This window comes from Culex pipiens, chromosome 3 (assembly GCF_016801865.2).
Source record: "Culex pipiens pallens isolate TS chromosome 3, TS_CPP_V2, whole genome shotgun sequence".
Lineage (NCBI taxonomy): Eukaryota > Metazoa > Arthropoda > Insecta > Diptera > Culicidae > Culex > Culex pipiens.
Window position 1 is genome coordinate 29,029,873 of NC_068939.1, and position 19,046 is coordinate 29,048,918.

General features: G+C 33.9%; 1 protein-coding gene across 1 annotated transcript; it reads right to left on the reverse strand.

Moving 5' to 3' along the window:
• Nucleotides 1–319: 319 nt before the first annotated feature.
• Nucleotides 320–18,627, reverse strand: LOC120425708 (odorant receptor 67d-like). The gene is made up of 3 exons (XM_039590307.2): nt 17,668–18,627; nt 17,488–17,609; nt 320–410 (listed from the first exon to the last, which is right to left on the reverse strand). The coding sequence occupies exons 1-3, from the start codon at nt 18,625–18,627 to the stop codon at nt 320–322; spliced, it is 1,173 nt and encodes a 390-aa protein (XP_039446241.2).
• Between the last annotated feature and the right edge of the window lie 419 nt (nt 18,628–19,046).

Genomic DNA, 19,046 nt, shown 5'->3' on the forward strand with positions numbered 1-19,046 from the left:
TCAGATTCATTGCTCCATCAACCGCATGCCAATGAATGACGCTTTTTCTAACATTTTCTAGCGAAACCCCATCATGTCTGCCACAAAAAGCCAAAGTTGGAACATTCAAGCCTCGAGGCAAAAAAAGCACACTCCTGAAATAACCCGCACATCAACCAGAACACCTCACCTCAGCATGTTTGCACATTTTGCTGCTGCTGCAGTCACACTTGCCTCACTGACTAAAAAAACTAGAGAGCACAAGTTCAAAACCGCAACCTCCCAGAAGTAGCGAAAAATGTTGCAGCAGCAGCAGCGCACATTCTATAACCTTCACCTTTCAGTTTGTGTCCGAGAATTGCACCACCAAACCCAGCGAAGCCGTCATTGGCAATATGTTTTCGAGGGCGACACCCCCTCCCTTGCAACGACTGGAAGTTGGGAAAACATCACGAAACCACCACCCACACAAAAAAGCACTGAAAACTGGATGAATTTTCCCAGGGCGCATTGCGGTACTCACTGGATGCTTAAATAATTGGAGAAAAGCTTTTGAAAGGGGCGTAAACATTTTTTTTAATTGTGATGTTAATTGATTTCATTGCAGCATTTGAATGTTTATGGTTCGTTTTATTTTACAAAAATATAAGCTTTTTCAAATTATAGTCGACGATAAAAAGTTGCTGGTTTTGACGAGTGTTTTGTACTTATTTTTTTTGGTTGCAGCCTATGTTGACAAGTGTACACAGCAGTGAGTTCTTGTGGTTGTGGGAGGACCAACTGCCACAACTGTGATTTGAAGTTGTTGGGGCAATCAACGTCAACAGTTACTGATGCTGCTTGATTTTGGCAAAATATATACACTGTTCAAATAATACTGAAACCAGAGATTTTTTAGAATTGCGCAAAACATCCAAAGTTTTCTGGAATATAGATTTTGGGATTACCAACGTAGCAATACGAATCTACCATAGTTTAATTTTCAATGATGTCCTTTTTTCGAAGGAAATGCTTTGGTATAATGCATTGCAACATCACTGATAAAGTAGATCTCGAGATTTTTGCAAATTATTTTTAAATTTGCATTTTTTTATTTAGAAGAAACTTTTTTCATACATTTCCTGTGTCAAAAGAAGCAATTTTGCACCTTCATTTTTTCCATACAAGTCTCCATATAATTTTGCGGGCTGATCATACAAAATGGGTACGTAAATACAGTCCAGACTCGATTGAAATCCAAGATGGCGGCCAAAATGGTGGCGATGAAATATTGTAAAAAAATGTATTTTGTTATTTATAAGTCAATCAAATTTTCAAATAAGAGTCTCGAACTCAAGTTTGATGTTAAAAGCAAGCAAATAGAAAAATATGAAAAAAAAACTTGTTTCCCCCCCCGAAGTTCTATACAAACCTTCGGGTAATCGAAAGTTTGGAAAATCGGCATTCGTTAGCACACGGAACCGGTTTAGCGAGTCTTCACCAAAATTTTGAACCGATTTGGTCGAAGCAGGGTTAGATATCGTGGCACCCGTTTTTTGAAACTGCTTACTTCAAATAGCTATACCTCGGCAAAGATACAACCAATTGTCTTCAAATTTGTTTTGTTAAATGTTGAAAATGTATATTTTAATGCCCCGAAAACAGATTTATAAATAATGTAAGTGTGTGCTCATACCAACCTCTGACATTTTTGCCGATTTAAATGTAGCCCCTTAAAAAATAGCTATTTTTTCACTAAAAATTGGATTCCCCAAAATATTTATTTTTAACGGTGCACATTAACCAGAGCATGGAACAATGGAACACCCAGATATTTGTTAAAAACATTTTTTTTTATAGAGCAGTTCTCTCAGATTTCGGTCATTCGATTTTTTTGTATTTTTTAATTCGACTGAAACTTTTTTGGTGCATTCGAAATGCCCAAAAAAGCCATTTTGCATCATTAGTTTGTCCATATAATTTTCCATACAAATTTAGCAGCTGGCCATACAAAAATGATGCATGAAAATTCAAAAATCTGTATCTTTTGAAGGAATTTTTTGATCGATTTGGTGTCTTCGGCAAAGTTGTAGGTATGGATATGGACTACACTGAAAAAAATGATACACGGTAAAAAAAATCTGGTAATTTTTAATTTAACTTTTTGTCACTAAAACTTGATTTGCAAAAAAAACACTATTTTAATTTTTTTTTTATATGTTTTAGAGGACATCAAATGCCAACTTTTCAGAAATTTCCAGGTTGTGCAAAAAATTATTGACCGAGTTATGAATTTTTTAATCAATACTAATTTTTTTAAAAAATCGAAAAATTGGTCGCAAAAATTTTTCAACTTCATTTTTCGATGTAAAATCAAATTCGCAATCAAAAAGTACTGTAGTGAAATTTTGATAAAGTGCACCGTTTTCAAGTTAAATCTGTTTTTAGGTGACTTTTTTGAAAGGAGTAGCAGTTTTTAATTTTTTTACATTAGTGCACATGTTTGCCCACTTTTGAAAAAAATATTTTTGAAAAGCTGAGAAAATTCTCTATATATTGCTTTTTTGAACTTTGTTGATACGACCCTTAGTTGCTGAGATATTGCCATGCAAAGGTTTAAAAACAGGAAAATTGATGTTTTCTAAGTCTCACCCAAACAACCAACCATTTTCTAATGTCGATATCTCAGCAACTAATGGTCCGATTTACAATGTTAAAATATGAAACATTCGTGAAATTTTCCGATCTTTTCGAAAAAAATATTTTCAAAATTTTTAAACCAAGACAAACATTTTAAAAGGGCGTTATATTGAATTTTTGGTCTTCGTTTAAAAAAATTTCAAATATTTTTTTCACGACTGTTTCATATTTTAACATTGAAAATCGGACCATTAGTTGCTGAGATATCGACATTAGAAAATGGTTGGTTGTTTGGGTGAGACTTAGAAAACATCAATTTTCCTGTTTTTAAACCTTTGCATGGCAATATCACAGCAACTAAGGGTCGTATCAACAAAGTTCAAAAAAGCAAAATATAGAGAATTTTCTCAGCTTTTCAAAAATATTTTTTTTCAAAAGTGGGCAAACATGTGAACTGATTTTAAAAAATGAAAAACTGCGACTATTTTCAAAAAAGTTACCTAAAAATGGATTTAACTTGAAAACGGTGCACTTTATCAAAATTTCACTGTAGCACTTTATGATTGCAAATTTGATTTTACATTGAAAAATGAATTTGAAAATTTTTTGCGACCAATTTTTCGTTTTTTTTTTAAATCAGTATTGATTAAAAAAATCATAACTCGGTCAAAGATTTTTTGCACAACCTGGAAATTTCTGAAAAGTTGGCATTTTATGTCCTCTAAAACATATCAAAAAAAAAATTAAAATAGTGTTTTTTTGCAAATCAAGTTTTAGTGACAAAAAGTTAAATAAAAAAATCATCAAAAAATTTTTTACAGTGTATAATTTTTTTCAGTGTAGTCCATATCCATACCTACAACTTTGCCGAAGACACCAAATCGATCAAAAAATTCCTTCAAAAGATACAGATTTTTAAATTTTCATACATCATTTTTGTATGGCCAGCTGCCAAATTTGTATGGAAAATTATATGAACAAACTAATGATGCAAAATGGCTTCTTTGGGCATACCGAAGGCACCAAAAAAGTTTCAGTCGGATTAAAAAATACAAAAATTAAAATTAAAGAAAAAAGACCGATTTCGTAGAGAATTGCTCTATATGTTTTACGGGATTTTAAAAGACCTTTTAGCTTATTACACGATATTGCAAAATCTGGTCCCATAGATAAAAATTTTTGAAAAAGATTTTTTTTAAACATCAAAACAATATTTCTAAAGGTTGAATCAAATTTGCCATCGAAAAGTACTTTATCGAATTTTTGATGAAGTTTACGCATCAGAGAAAAAAATGTTTTCAGTTCAGAGTGATCGGAGCCGATCGGCCTGCCTGAGCCGTTCGGAGACTGAGCCGATCAGAGAGAGAAGGAGAGTAGAAGAGAGAGTGTTCGAGAGCGAATGGTGTGATAGTGACAAACGGTAGGAATTCATCAGGGCAGTATCGCGTCGCCTGCTATTTGTGCTTGCGAGTGGAGTGGTTGATTTTGAGCAATCAGGACCCTTGTTTGAAAATGCATATGGGACATCTATGCGATCAGGGGCAGTTCAGTTGTTTTGCAATCATTAGTTTTCAAAGAATGTAAGATTTGACGAAAACAAAAATTTTAGTAAGTATCGCAAATTTTCAAAAATTCAAAACATTTTTAAATCAACCCAAACATGCTAAAAAATGATTCTAAACGCAGGGAAGTGCATTTTCAATTAATTTCAGCAGATTGCAGTTCAATTTCCATTAAAATTTTGAAGTTTTTTGAAAAAAAAATTCCCCTGATTTTTCGGGCCAATTTTGAAGGGGGGGGGGGGAGACAAAAACTTTAAATAAAATTGGTACCAGCCTTAACAATGAAAAAAATAAAAACGTTTTCTACAAAAATATGAATTTTCGAAAATATTGTTTTTCCCTTATTTTGTTAAGAAAATTTTGAAATAGGGAAATACAACAACTAAAAGCTTGAAAAAATTCTAACTTTTCTGGAGTAATTGTAAATAAAAGATCAAGATTGATACAGTCTTCATGTAACCATCCATTGAAATGAAAGAATGCGATCATTTTTAAGTTGCTGAAAGTGTTCAAAATACAGACTCCGGTCCCGACACATTCCCTCAATCCTTCAAGAAACTGTTGCAGGCTAAACAAAAAAAAGCAAAATCTCCCAAAGTAACGTCCCATCCCCAAACTTCACGACCCTGCCTAAGACGGGTTTTAATGGCAAACGCCGCATTATACGTTCTCGGGAATTATGTTCAATTAAACGCTTGATGAGTTCGCTGCGGAAAGCCATTTTTCCTCTCCGTGCCGGCGTGTGGGACGGAAAGTGGTGTTTGTTTTGAGGTTCAGAGCGAATAATTGTTTGTCTGGTGAAGTAGGGATTTTCCCACCCTGCTGCCAGGATTTATTGCCAGGCCTGGCTTACGTCGAAATTAAACGGCTGTAAACTGTCTGTCGGGGCGCGCACTGTACACGCTAGACAAGTTTTCCGCAAGATAAATGTTTCAAATTAATGGTGGAATCAAAACTTTCAGAACGTTGTTACGCCATCAGTTTTAGTTTTGGAATAAACTGGAAATCGCGTTGGAACATCATGCGGCAGTTTTTCCCAATTCCCATTAACGCAAAATCCTTGCGCCAAAATTGGTCGCTAAACGAAAGCCTTTCCAAAAACTAATTTTCCAAAGGGGAAGGGCTCCAATTAGGAAAGGTTCTCTTCGCTAGCAGGGAACAGCACTTGTGCGACCCCCTCATTTGAGTCGGAAAATTTAATTATAGCTGAACCAGGGATTACACACAGCCCATGGAAGGGAGAGTAAACTTTTTTTTTCTCTCAAGTAGTTGCGTGCCGGAGCGAACTTTTGCCGGAATTTTCGTGCGTTTCACGTGCTGAAAGGAACTTTTCCAGAATTCAATCAATGAAAGGATAAAGTTGAGTTTTTGGAAAACGGTAGCAGCTGAATCGAATTTCTAATCGAAATTGAATTTTATCAAATAAGGTTTATCTACTTCCTTTTTTTGCATTCCTTGAAAACCACACTTTGATGGCTATCCAAAAATGATGATCATTGTTTTGGGCATCATTCCAGCCAATAAAATAAAAGGGTACCGTAAACCGGAGTGACTTTGATAGGAATTCAATTTGTTTTTGGAATATTTTCCAACAGGTAAGGTTTTTTCAAGATTTTTGTTTTTAAAACTTGTACTGGGATAGGCCACACAATGTCCAGTGTTTAGAAAAATAGTTACGTTGAAAATTCTTAGTTTTAATTCCGGGGTGACTTTGATAATCATAGTTTAAACATTATCTGTACGTTAAACGTACCATCACTAAAGTAGCTGATACAGTTTTAAAAAAATAATCAATGTTTATATTTAGTTGACTAAGTTTATAAGCTTTTTAACAAAATACATATAAATCTATCTTCTTCTTCTATATATATAAAAAAATTCGACGGTTTTGTTCGAACGCGCATCAGTTGATAACGGAAAGTCGGATCGGAGCGCTCTTTGCTGCGTTGGGTTCGTATAAGCCCAAGGAAGGTTCTTACGCTAAAGAGTTACAACTTTGGCCACTCTGGAACCGATTCCGGAAGATCTGCAGATTGTATGGGAAAAGTTGCGTAAAATCAAATTTCGATCACAGGAGGCTGAATAAGCAAACATGCTAAAAACGTCAAGGAGCGAACAAATGACAAGACGAAGTTTGTCGGGTAAGGCTTGTTTTAGATAAAATTGTTAAAAAGTCGGAATTTTGCCTGAAATTTGTTAAAACTAGTTTTGTTTATAAAATAATCGATTTATATTGCATCTTATACTGAATTCGAAGCACGAATCACAAGTATTCACATTTTACATGAAATTTGTTCAACTAAAATTGCCTATAAATTTGGAGATTTTTTTAAATTGTGTTCCAAAAACACATATTATTTACTATTTACAAATTTATTCAACCTTGTCCTAGTGGAAAATTGTCCAAAGAATTCGAAAATGCATTCCGTTTTCCGATTCAAAATCATGTTCATTGAGAAAATCATGACACTTTGAGAAGTTTAAAATAATGACTTTCATCAACATTTTCTTTACTATAGTTAACTAACTTTTTAAACTTTTCAAAATTTTATGAAAAGTTCTTCTTTAGGTACTTTGAACACTTCTCTACCACGGTCAGTATGTTTCTAAACCATTCCTTACGTATTTTAATTGTACTCTTCATTTTGCGGAAAAATCGCAAACCTATCAAAGTCACCCCGTCTATCAAAGTCACCCCGTTTTACGGTACTTATTGCGATAGCTCTTGCCAAGAATCCAACACAACCACTTAGCTTCATGGTCGGGGCCATGCAGTGAATCTGGGGCAATTCATAATTTGCTTCAAGAATATTTTTTCAGATTGTTGAATTCTATTCTCATGCTTAGTTTCAATAACTAAGGAAATATAGATTTAAATTTGCAGTTTCCGACGTAGTATTCAATATCCATGATTTCAGAATGTTTATACAACCTTAACCTCAGAAAATTTAGGAGGGTGTGGGGAGAATATGCTAAGTTCATGAAAACTGTGTAAATTGACAAACAAAAGGTTAAAACAATTTACTATTTTTTTAATTTTTTTTTGGATTGAGTTAAACAAAATCTTATAAAATATGTTCCAAAAAACCTCAAGGAGATCATTTTTATATTTTTATTTTAAATTCCATTTTTTTTATTTTCATCACTAAATACACTTTATGTTTAAATTAAATCCTTCAACAAAGTTAAAGATGATTGTAAACCAAAAAATCCAGAATCCTTTATTAAATTTAAGGCAAGTTTTATTTTTTTTTGTACCCCCCCTTAGGCCGATCCAAACATGTTTTGAAGTTTATGACCTTCGACTCTGATCAAAGTTGAGTGGGCACAAAAAAATTAAAAAAAAAAGTTAAAATTGAAATTTTCAAGTCATGGTTTCAACATTTAAATAAAAAAAAAGTTAAAATGCATTGTACAAGAGTACAGTTGTTTTGCAAGTAAGTTTTCATAATGTATAATTGCAGAACTTTATTTTTTACGGCGAGCAAATAAAAACTTTTTACCGGTGTGTAGATCGGGTTTTACAAAACAAATCTAAATATTTTTAAACGTGTCCAAACATGCTAAATATGATTGTTAGCAGGCAAAAGCATTTTATGTTCTTTTCAGTTAATTTACCTTTTATTTCCATTGAAATTTTAAATTTTTATGAAAAAATGTTTTTGATCTCTGATTGATTGGGGGCGACGTAAACTTTAAAAAATATTTGCAACGGCCTTTCTAATTAATCCGAGCCACGTAGCCCAGTGGTAACGCTTCCGCCTTGTAAGCGGTAGATCGGGGTTCAAATCCCGGCTCGGGCCAACACAACTGGTGATCTTTTCCCTTCTGGATTCGATTGCTCAGTAAAGGGAAGGTAGTGTATCGTCACAAACTGGACCTTATCAAGACACCTTAGGGAGACAACCTATGGAATGTTAGCATTAACCTTAGCATGTTAACATTGAACTCTTCCGGGTGTTCGCCTTAGGAACAGGGAAAGATTTACTTTTACTTTCTAATTAATCAAAAAAAAAACAAGCGATGAAAAACATTAAAAATATTTCCGAAAATTAAAATTTCATTCAAAAACTATTTTAAATTCATTGAATAACGTTAAGAGGCAGTATTTGTAAATATTGCTCGGTTTGCTCTAGAGGTCGTATCGAGGTGCTCCGATTTGGATGAAACTTTCAGCGTTTGTTTGTCTATACATGAGATGAACTCATGCCAAATATGAGCCCTCTACAACAAAGGGAAGTGGGGTAAAACGGGATTTGAAGTTTTAGGTCGAAAAAACATAAAAAATCTTAAAATTGCTCGCATTTTCGTAAAACTTCATCAATTCCAACTCTCTTAGATGCCTTCGAAAGGTCTTTTGAAGCACTTCAAAATGTGCCATAGACATCCAGGATTGGTTTGACTTTTTCTCTTAGCTTTTGCAAATTACTGTCAAAAATGGATTTTTTTTAAACCTTAATATCTTTTTGCAACATTGGAGGCTGTACTTCTAACCAATACTTCTAACTTACGAGAAATTGTCCGAGAATTCCGAATATGACAAAATTGAGACCAAAACGTGCCGCTATGGCGGCCTACAGGGCAAAAACTAACGTTGTAAAATATTTGTTATAGAAAAATCAAAAAACTATGAGAAAAACTGCGATTGGCCAAAAAATTAATACCGTAGGCTTATAGTGCATGAAATTACCTATCTTTTGACCTATAGGAGTATGGGTGTTGGAGGCTGTTGGAACAAGATATTTAGGTTTTAAAAAAATCCATTTTTGACAGTAATTTGCAAAAGCTAAGAGAAAAAGTCAAACCAATCCTGGATGTCTATGGCACATATTGAAGTGCTTCAAAAGACCTTTCGAATACATCTAAGAGAGTTGGAATTGATGAAGTTTTACGGAAATGCGAGCAATTTTAAGATTTTTCATGTTTTTTGGACCTCAAACTTCAATGCCCGTTTTACCCCACTTCCCTTTGTCGTAGAGGGCTCATATTTGGCATGAGTTCATCTCATGTATAGACAAACAAACGCTGAAAGTTTCATCCAAATCGGAGCACCTCGATACGACCTGTTTCACATCGGTGAAAAACTCGCTCTTAAGTTAACTTTTTTAACGTAGTAGAGCACTTTTAGACTTTTTGCACATTTATTTTTTATTTTTGGAACCACAGATTGAAAAAAATAAATAAAACTTAAGTAAATATTTTCATATATTCATTGATATTTTGCAAATTGTAGCATATTTTTTTTAAATTTATACAGCATTTTGTGGGGTAAGAAATTGGAAATTTAGTCTTTTGTTGTTGTTAAGTTGTTTTGATATTGAGTACAACTGCTAAAAAGTACACTTTTTTGCACCCATTATCCCCTGTTTCGAAAAGTATTCCTATTCGATTTTGTTATTTTTGTGAAAAAAGTATGAGAATGACAAAAAGTTAGTAGTTTCACAACAAATTTTCAAAAATTATTCTTAGGGTTTTACACGCCTTTCAACATGAAATGTTCTTTTTTTAATTTAAATGGGATAGTTTAAAAAAAAAACATTTTTGCAATTCCGTCGTGAAACTACTTACTTTTCCTGTCATTCTTGAACGACGAAATAGCCTACTTTTCTGTACCAAAAATAACAGAATCGAATAGCAACACTTTTCAGCACTTGTTTCGAAAAGTAACACTTTTCAACATTTTTTTGATTTAAACGATTTATTGACAAAATACATGAAAATTCGACTTAAAATTTCACTTAATGGGTGTTTTTCGAAATTGCAAAAAATGTTGTATGGAACTCGTTGCAAAACTTGATTTTTTCAGCACTCGTCGTATTTATCCAACTCGGTGAACCTCGTTGGATAAATGTACGACTCGTGCTGAAAAAATCCTCTTTTTGCAACTTGTTGCATAAACTACTATTTTTTTTTTGCATTATTTGAATCAAGAGCATATCTCTTTTTTTCTAAGTTGAAGATATTTGCTAATTTTTGAGAGTTTTGCATTCACTCATACATTGGCAGTTCTCTTAAAAATAATTTGGATTAAAAAAAGTCGGTCCTTAAATATACTTTTTTTTTTGGGTTCGACAAATTTTTAAAAAGAGTATTTTAACAAAGTTTAAGAGTAAATATTAACAATAATTCCTGATTTTTTTTTCAACTTTCATTAAACATCCATGATAAATAATTGCAGTGTACCGTAAATCGGGATGACATCGATAGTATTTCAAGTTGCCCTATAGTTACGTTGAAAGTTGCTATTTAAAAATTGGGGTTACTTAGATATTTACTGTGTTTCTTAAAAATTTCAGACTAAAAGTAAGCAAATTGAATTCATTACGTCAAACTGACCATTAGTGAGGACTCATTTAAAGAAAAATCAATTAAATGTTTTAACTTAGTTTATAAGCTTAATAAAGTTTATATTGATATTAAATTATGTAAATAAAAAATATCCAATCTTAGTTCGTTTGCAATTGATTTTTTCATAAACATATGACACATTCCGGTGTAGCAACGTCACAAAAATTTTCACTGTTTTTCTAAATATATTTAACATAAATATATATTATTACAGATTCGGATTAACAATTGCATTTTTTACAAATAGTATGTCGTTTGCGTCATTGATTTGCGGCATACAAGTCTCTATACAGTGCTGGGACTGATTATTCAAAATTAGAGATGGGACTTTCCAATCGATACGGTGTTTTAGGCAAGGTTTGAGGTTATGTTTAAGTCTTTCAGAAAAAAAGGTTCAGTGGAGAAAAATTCCCAATTTTTTTTCTTTCCTTTTTATTACTAGTTGTCAATTTTCAAAATAAGTCTATTGAATTTGTTTTATATCGAACATTAAATTCATCAAAAAAAAAAACTAAAAAGTAAATATGTAGATGCAAATTCAAATTTTTCATCAAAAACGACTCGTTAGATATTTTTTTTGAAAGGTGTGCATTTAGCAAGTTTCAGTCATTTTTAGATAAAATAAAAAATGTATGAACAAAGTGACAAAACATTTTTTTTGTCAGACTTAATAGATCGAACTGCTGCTGGATTCTGGGATAAAGCCTGGATTAAATTTGGTTGGAAATCAGTTTTTCTCAATTTGACCTAATAACTTCTCATTTTTCAACTGACGATGTCTCGGGAACTATTCGTTCGATTTTCAATGAAGAAAAATGATGCTGTGTTATTTTCTGCTCTTTTCAGTGATAATTCATATTTTGTTTATACGAGCCCAACATTTGAAAACATAAAAAGGTGATTTAAGCCCTTTTAAAGGGTTAGCTTGTTTAAAAAAAAAAAAAAAAAAAACGTTACTTAATCCACCCCCGGAGGGTAACGCTATCCAAAATAGATACAAAAGGGCAACTTGATTCATACCATCAGATTGGATAGTCAGATCTTCATAATTCAGAGCTCTTATGTGCTTATAACTTTTGATAGGGTTGTCAGATCTGCAATCTATTGAACTCGTTGGAAAGGTCTTTCGATTACCTATCCAACGATAGGTCGCATGAGAGATCCGGACAACGTTTTCATCTAAATATCTGAGATCCGGCGTCCAAAAAGTGCATAAATAACACTTAAGTGCTTATAACTTTTGATAGGGTTGTCAGATCTTAGATGTTTTAGACGCGTTGGTAAGGTCTCTTTATTACCTTTCTAAAAATGTATAGCATGACGGGTTTTCTTACAAAAACCATCCTTTTTACAATCTCCCGGACTTTTGTTATAATGGTTTTTTTCTATCATAACTTTTGAAGTACTTAACTAAACTTTATAATTTTCAATAGCGACTTATGGGACCCCAAGACGGATCGAATGAGACCAAAACGGTCCAAATCGGTTCAGCCAGTGCCGAGATAATCCAGTGCAATTTTTTTTTTGATCAACATCCCACCACACACACAGACATTTGCTCAGAATTTGATTCTGAGTCGATATGTATACATGAAGGTGGGTCTATGAGGTAAAACTTAGAAGTTCGTTTTCTGAGTGATTTTATAGCCTTTCCTCAGTAAGGTGAGGAAGGCAAAACATTTCGTAAAAAAGGATAATTAAGAGGCACTAAGACACTAAACTATTTTCCAGAAAAAGATTACAGAAAAATATCACGACAAGCTTGTAAACTGTACTGTATCACTCTTTAAACGTGATTAAACTTGTCTAACCTAATCCAATTTACGTTAAAAGCAAAGTAACCCAAAAACTTACAGCCTCACCCAGAGCCAGTGTAATACTTGTAATAATATTGTGTTTTTCTACTTCCCTTCCTTTCCAAAATTTCCGCAGATCTCCCCCCATCACATCACACCAGAGAGTCAGCAGGAAGAAGCCAGCCAGCAACCGGAAGTATAGTCGCGGTTTCCGAACTCGGGTGGCTTTTTAGCTTATTTAGCACAAGTTGAACTTTTTTTCTGGTTAAAGTTTGTTTTATGTGCGCGTGTGTGTGTGTGTTTTGGTTTTCTTGGCACGAAAGTTAAAGGTTACAGCGAATCTCATAAATAAAACCTGTTAATAAAGGGAGCGATTTTTTGTGTTGTTTGTTGCGGCACAGGTTGCTTAACTGGTTTTTAAGGGGAACGGGAACATGGATGAGTTTTAGCAAGGTGGTGAATAATTGAATTATTGTCGGGTTGAAGCGAGAAACTTGGACGGAAACTGCAAAAAAAAGGTAAGACTTTGTTACATTAGGCACTAAATAAATAATAATGAAAGCAAAATTCCTGATAAAAGTTGCTACGATGGATGCTGTCTACTTTTTCCAAAGCTGTTCTATATCAGCTCGCGAAAGCTTCCTGAAATCCTTATGCATGCTGTTTTGCACTCCGGAAGGTTGGTATAATGCAAAATCAGCAACTACTTTTAATATAGACTTCTAAGTAGGGAGCTTGTAGATTTTTTTACCTTGAGTACGCTATCATCTTTCATGCTGAACACTCCGTACTTTGAATAAGATCTTATAGAAAATAAAGTTAAAAAATCTGAAAAAAATAGAGTTAAAAAAAATGAAATTTATAAGAATAAAAAGGCATGCAAAAAATAAACGAAATAAAAAATACTCTGAAGTAAGAAAAAAAAGCTACAGGAAGTATTACTTATACTACAGCTTCTTCTCGCGCCATCTTCTCTTCAGCAGGTCGTCGTCGTCGGATCTTCGACGGAAGAGGCTAGTTTATTTATGCATGTCGTTTTGTTGCTAAAACGCGACTTTTACGCTGCTGGAAGTTCTGATGACTTCCATCGGAAATTATGACGATGACGGGCATGAAACGCTGACGATGATGTTGGCAGACACGGAAGGAAGTTTTTTGTCCTCGTCAGTTTAAATTTAAAAATGGTTCAATTATATTCTTTCGGATATATTTATAAAAAAAAACTGGAAAGCAAATGCCTTAAGACTTTTCAAATGATTTCAAAAGCTATTTTTTATAGTTTTGGGATACCTTTTTTGTAAAAGATACAACAACGTTTACATAATTTTACACGTCTACACTATTTTATTGATATCGGAGAAGGTCAAGATAAATAGTCAGGACCCGGTGCCTGCGATTCCCGTAACAGTTTATATGGAATTCCAATAAGAATGTTACAGAAAAATCAGGCATCGGGTCCAGACTGTTAAAAAAATACCAGCACATTTCGTGTTTTGAGCTAGAATTGTTCTATAACTCATTGCCAACTATGCACTTTATCAAAAAGGAACAGGAAGTATTACTTGAATAAAGATTTTTTAAAGTATGTTCGGCAACATTTTGACAGATTTTGCAGCATCACTGCACTCTTGTGCAAAATATGATTTTTTAAGTACCCTTGCTTTCAACTTTGCCGAAAAAATAAAACAAAAGTAAAGGTTGATTTGCGATGCTCAAGAGAATCATTCATAGTTTATTTTTACGGTTTGTTTACAAACAATGCACAGTGGGCAAAAACAGGTGAAAATGGCCGCCAGTTTCTGCCTATCAAAGGTATTATTTTTAATGTAAAAAATAATACGAGGAAAAGATTAGTAGTACTCTTATTAGTGGCAAATGATGGGAAGTGGTCCATTTTACCCCATATAACCTTTTTTGGGGTGTTTTTCTGGAATGTCTTCAATCGCCGTAGTTTGCCCCGCTTTTAAAGTATCTTATTTTATGTAAACAATCACGAGAAATCGATCGGTGACACTCTAAATGGCACTTTAATAACTTGAATTTCTTTAGTTTTCTACAGTTTTGAAGTGTGTTATTTAGTGTAGAATATCACGTGGAAACCATTTGTGACATTTTCATTGGCGGCAATCGACAGCAAGGGCATGTTTTTCCTCATTTACGCCATTTTATGTGTTTTTCGTCAATATCTTCAATTGCCATTGTTTTTACAGTTTGAAAGTATCTTACTTTATATAAAAAAATGGACCAATTTCGCCCCATTTACCCTCTCTATATGTGTTTTCTTTAATATCTTGAGTTGCCGTGGTTTCCTAAAGTTAAAAAATGTTATTTTATACAGAAAATCACGTGGAATCGATTGGAAACAGTCTAATTTATGGCAAATGGCGACAAGTTTGAACGAATTTTATTTTATAGCGACAAAAAACAAGGGCATCCAATTTCCAAGAAGTTCTAAATTTCCCGGAAAACGGAAAAAATATCCTGAGACATTTTTGAAACTGTCATAAAATCTATGTATTCATTATATTTGTTATGTTTTCAAGCTAAAAATCGTAGAATTAGCTCAATAATATAAATTGGTGATAATCTACACTTCAATTAAAATAAGGACGAAAGTTTAGAAATTGCTTCAATGAAATTGAAAATGTTTTTTTGTTCTTTCTTGTTATTTCAATTTGGTTCAAATTTAAGAAGTCTTTCATAAATATATTTATTTTTTAATTTTTTTTAACACGACATGATTAAAAAATGTATAAATAAACAAGAAGCAACAACAAATAAAATGAAAACAGTCAGTGTAAAATTATAGATGCGTTTTAAATTTTCTTGTTTTATATAAAACATATTTTTCTAATTGTTTTTGATGAAAAATAATTTAATATGATATTTTCTCAAATTTAAAATCATAAATGTACGTAAATATAATACCAAGTCTTTTAAAAATATATATAATTAAAAAATAGTAGTTTATGCAACAAGTTGCAAAAAGAGGATTTTTTCAGCACAAGTCGTACATTTATCCAACGAGGTTCACCGAGTTGGATAAATACGACGAGTGCTGAAAAAATCAAGTTTTGCAACGAGTTCCATACAACATTTTTTGCAATTTCGAAAAACACCCATTGAGTGAAATTTTAAGTCAAATTTTCATGTATTTTGTCAATAAATTGTTTAAATCAAAAAAATGTTGAAAAGTGTTACTTTTCAAAACAAGTGCTGAAAAGTTCAACTTTTCAGCACCCATTTCAGTGCTGAAAAGTAGAACTTTTCAGCATTTATTTTGAAAAGTGTTGCTATTCGATTCTGTTATTTATGGTACAGAAAAGTAGGCTATTTCGTCGTTCAAGAATGACAGGAAAAGTAAGTAGTTTCACGACGGAATTGCAAAAAAAATATTTAAAGCGCTAGGCATTTTGCGAATCTGTTAACTAAAACTTTTACAATTTTTCCTAATATGCGAAATAAATGCTGGTAAATGCTGAACACAAATGTTAATTCTTTGAAATTCATATCGTTTACTATGTATTTAACTGTTCATCTATTTCTAAACCAAATCTTAATTTCCAGACCAAATTTTTTTTTCATTTTCAGGAATTTTCGGTTTGGAAAAATCCCGGGAATTCCCAGGATGGACGCAATGCGAAAAAAACCCATAAAGAGGGAGTAAATGGGGCAAAATGGGCCCTTGTCGTCATTTGTCGCAAATTAGATTCCTCGTGATTTTCTGCATAAAAAAACCCTTTTTTAAATTTTAGGAAACCACGGCAATTCAAGATATTAAAGAAAAAAAAAAGGGGGTGGATGGGGCGAAATGGGCCCTTGCCATCACTTGCCGCCATTGAGAGTGTCACCAATCGTTTTCTCGTGATTTTTTATATAAAAAAGATTCTTTAGAAGTGCGGCAACTACGGCAGATATTTGACTTACAACTGCAGTCCAAGGGTATTTTTGGGAATTGCTTAAATTTTTTTTTTTGCATTTCCGTCGTGAAACTACTTACTTTTCTTGTCACACTGGAACGACGAAACGGCCTACTTTCTCAAATAATAGAATGGAACATTAATACATTGCAACAACAGTGCTGAAAAGTACTACTTTTCAGCACTAAAATGGGTGCTGAAAAGTTGAACTTTTCAGCACTTTTATCAAAAAGTAACATTTTTCAATATTTTTTAGTTTTAAACAGTGAATTTACTTAGCACATGGATTTTTGACATAATTTAATTGCAAAAAAAAAATTGTAAGCAACTCTTTGCAAAACTTGATTTTTTCAGCCCTCGTCGTATATATCCAACTCGGTGAACCTCGTTGGATAAATGTACGACTCGTGCTGAAAAAATCTTCTTTATGCAACTTGTTGCATAAACTACTGTTATGCAACTCAATGCAAAACTTGTTTTTTCTTTCAGCACTCGTCGTATTTATCCAACTCGGTCATAAAAAAGTTACATATTTTTAAAATCTAGATAATGTGTTTGTGTTCTCTTTGGGCTTGGATCTGATCAGCACTTCACGGTCAATGCCGGTTTCTAATGATTTTATTTGGTTATTAATGCTTAAAATGTTTTAATAAGTTATACTGCCGTTCTACGCATATGTTCAAAAAAGGGCAACTGAGAAAAAAACGATTGAAATTTTTCGATCCATTTCTGTGTTTCTACGCATAATTTTCCGTGGGTCCCTATTCGCCCTATATGTCCCTAATCACCCCAGTTAAAATTTTATCACCCTTATTTGTAATCCTCTTGCAGGTAAACAGATAAACAAGATGAAATGCTTCGTAAAACTCATGATTTCGTGATAGAAAAAAACTTGGTGGGACAATTATGCGTAGAAGTTCAACGATGGGACAAACAGACTTGGTGTTGTTTTCAATGATTTTCTGAACAAAGTACTAGATTTTATGTGTTTTTCTGAAAGTGTACGTAAAACTAAGTTAAAAAATGATAAATAGTCACAATCGTCCAAAAATGACATGGGACAATCATGCGTAGAACGTCAGTATAAAAGTTTACATTATCGGATTTTCATAATATTAACATTTTTTTCTTCTTAGCAACACCATGGTGCATTTATGCTAAAACATAAGTTAAGCTGAATCCAAGAATGTTGCCAACAGCATTACGAAAGAGTAAATTTTCCGCATTATTCTATCGTAAAACTGCATGTTAAATGTGGCATACTTTCCAACGGTCAGGGTGGGAGCATTCTGGGCTCGTTCCAGCATCAGCACAAGATGTTTGGCTTGTCCAGCTGGCAGCAGATACCACTTGATGTCGTACAGATGTGCAGTTAGCTGATTGTTCTACGAGAGAGAGAGCATGGTTCCAGTTTATGATGTGGTAAAAATTTGATTTTTATACCTTGGAGCTAATGACCGTTCCCAGCATGCAGTATTGAGTGAGTTGCTCCAACAGGATCACGACAAAGACGAATGCCATTTTGTCTTGATTTGTGAAAATCGTCAAAATCGCACTGATCATTCCGATCACAATTGTTCCCACCTTCACCAGCATTACGAAATTGTAAATGTCTTCCAGCATTTGTTCGTACTCGATCAACAGTTGATGCAGTTGCACAATGCGGTCCAGCTTGGGCTGGATGGGATTGGTATCTTCCAATTCTAGTAACTTGTTCAATTCATGAATTTCGTTTTCTGTACCGTCCACAAAGGCAATGATTGGAATGATTAGAGCCAAAAAGAAGCAATCGATCCCAACGAATCCACAGAACGAAGCCAGAAGGATAGCTACGTGCAGCGCCAGTGTTTCCAGGAATCCTTGGGTAGTATTTTCGTCAACAGCTGGCAAACTGTACATAAGTAAAAGAATCTTCTCTCCCGAAATGCACCATATGAAGAGTGGCATTGAAATGATAAAAATGAACGACATGCTGTACAGAGCGGCTAGCAAACCCTGTAGCACGGTACCAAATTGTAACGATTCAGCCATGAGTTTCCGACTGGTGGAGGTTTCGTTAAGCATGTCGAATATCTGCTTCGATTTGGCGTGCAGTAACCTGTAGTTGGAGTGGTTCACCAAGACCTTGATCGTCATGTGCAATGCCTGGATGACAAAGCACGCGTACGGTACTACCATTAGGAACTCAACCATGTCCGAGCTTTGCTTCCAGAGGTAGAACGCAACGTTGGTTATGGCAACCAGTAACATGGTCCACGTCCAAATCATGCGTCTGTTGGGACCAAAATCTGGATCCAGACCGTTCATTCCGATGAGCTCGAAAAGGCGCGAAACGTTCGAGAAGAGTTGGTGAAAAAGTTCTTCCGCTGTAGCGGGCCGTTCTTTAGCAGTACCGCGATACATCACTTTACGAGTGGCACTGGCCTTCGAGTGAACGAATGGTGCAATCGGCAATAATATTTAATAGATCGATAGCGGTGTGCTCTAATGTTCTAACTGAAAATTGGGCCAAAATGAGTTAATGATGCCATCTTTTAGCTAATTAAATTCCCTACAAAACGCTTCTAACAGATCTGAAAAATTCGTTTCCTACGCGGAGATATCGCCTTGCAACCATTTGTACTAACTGACATTTTCGAACGCATCATGGATGTGCTCTCTTATTTTCCATCATGGCTTGACCTTTTGAAAACACGCAAATCCATAAAAATACGATTACACTATAATATTATGGTAAATTGCCAGGTGTCCTTACTAGTTTGAGCAATATTATGGAGCACTATTTTGGAAGGCAAATAGCACAAGTGTGCACATTTGGAAGC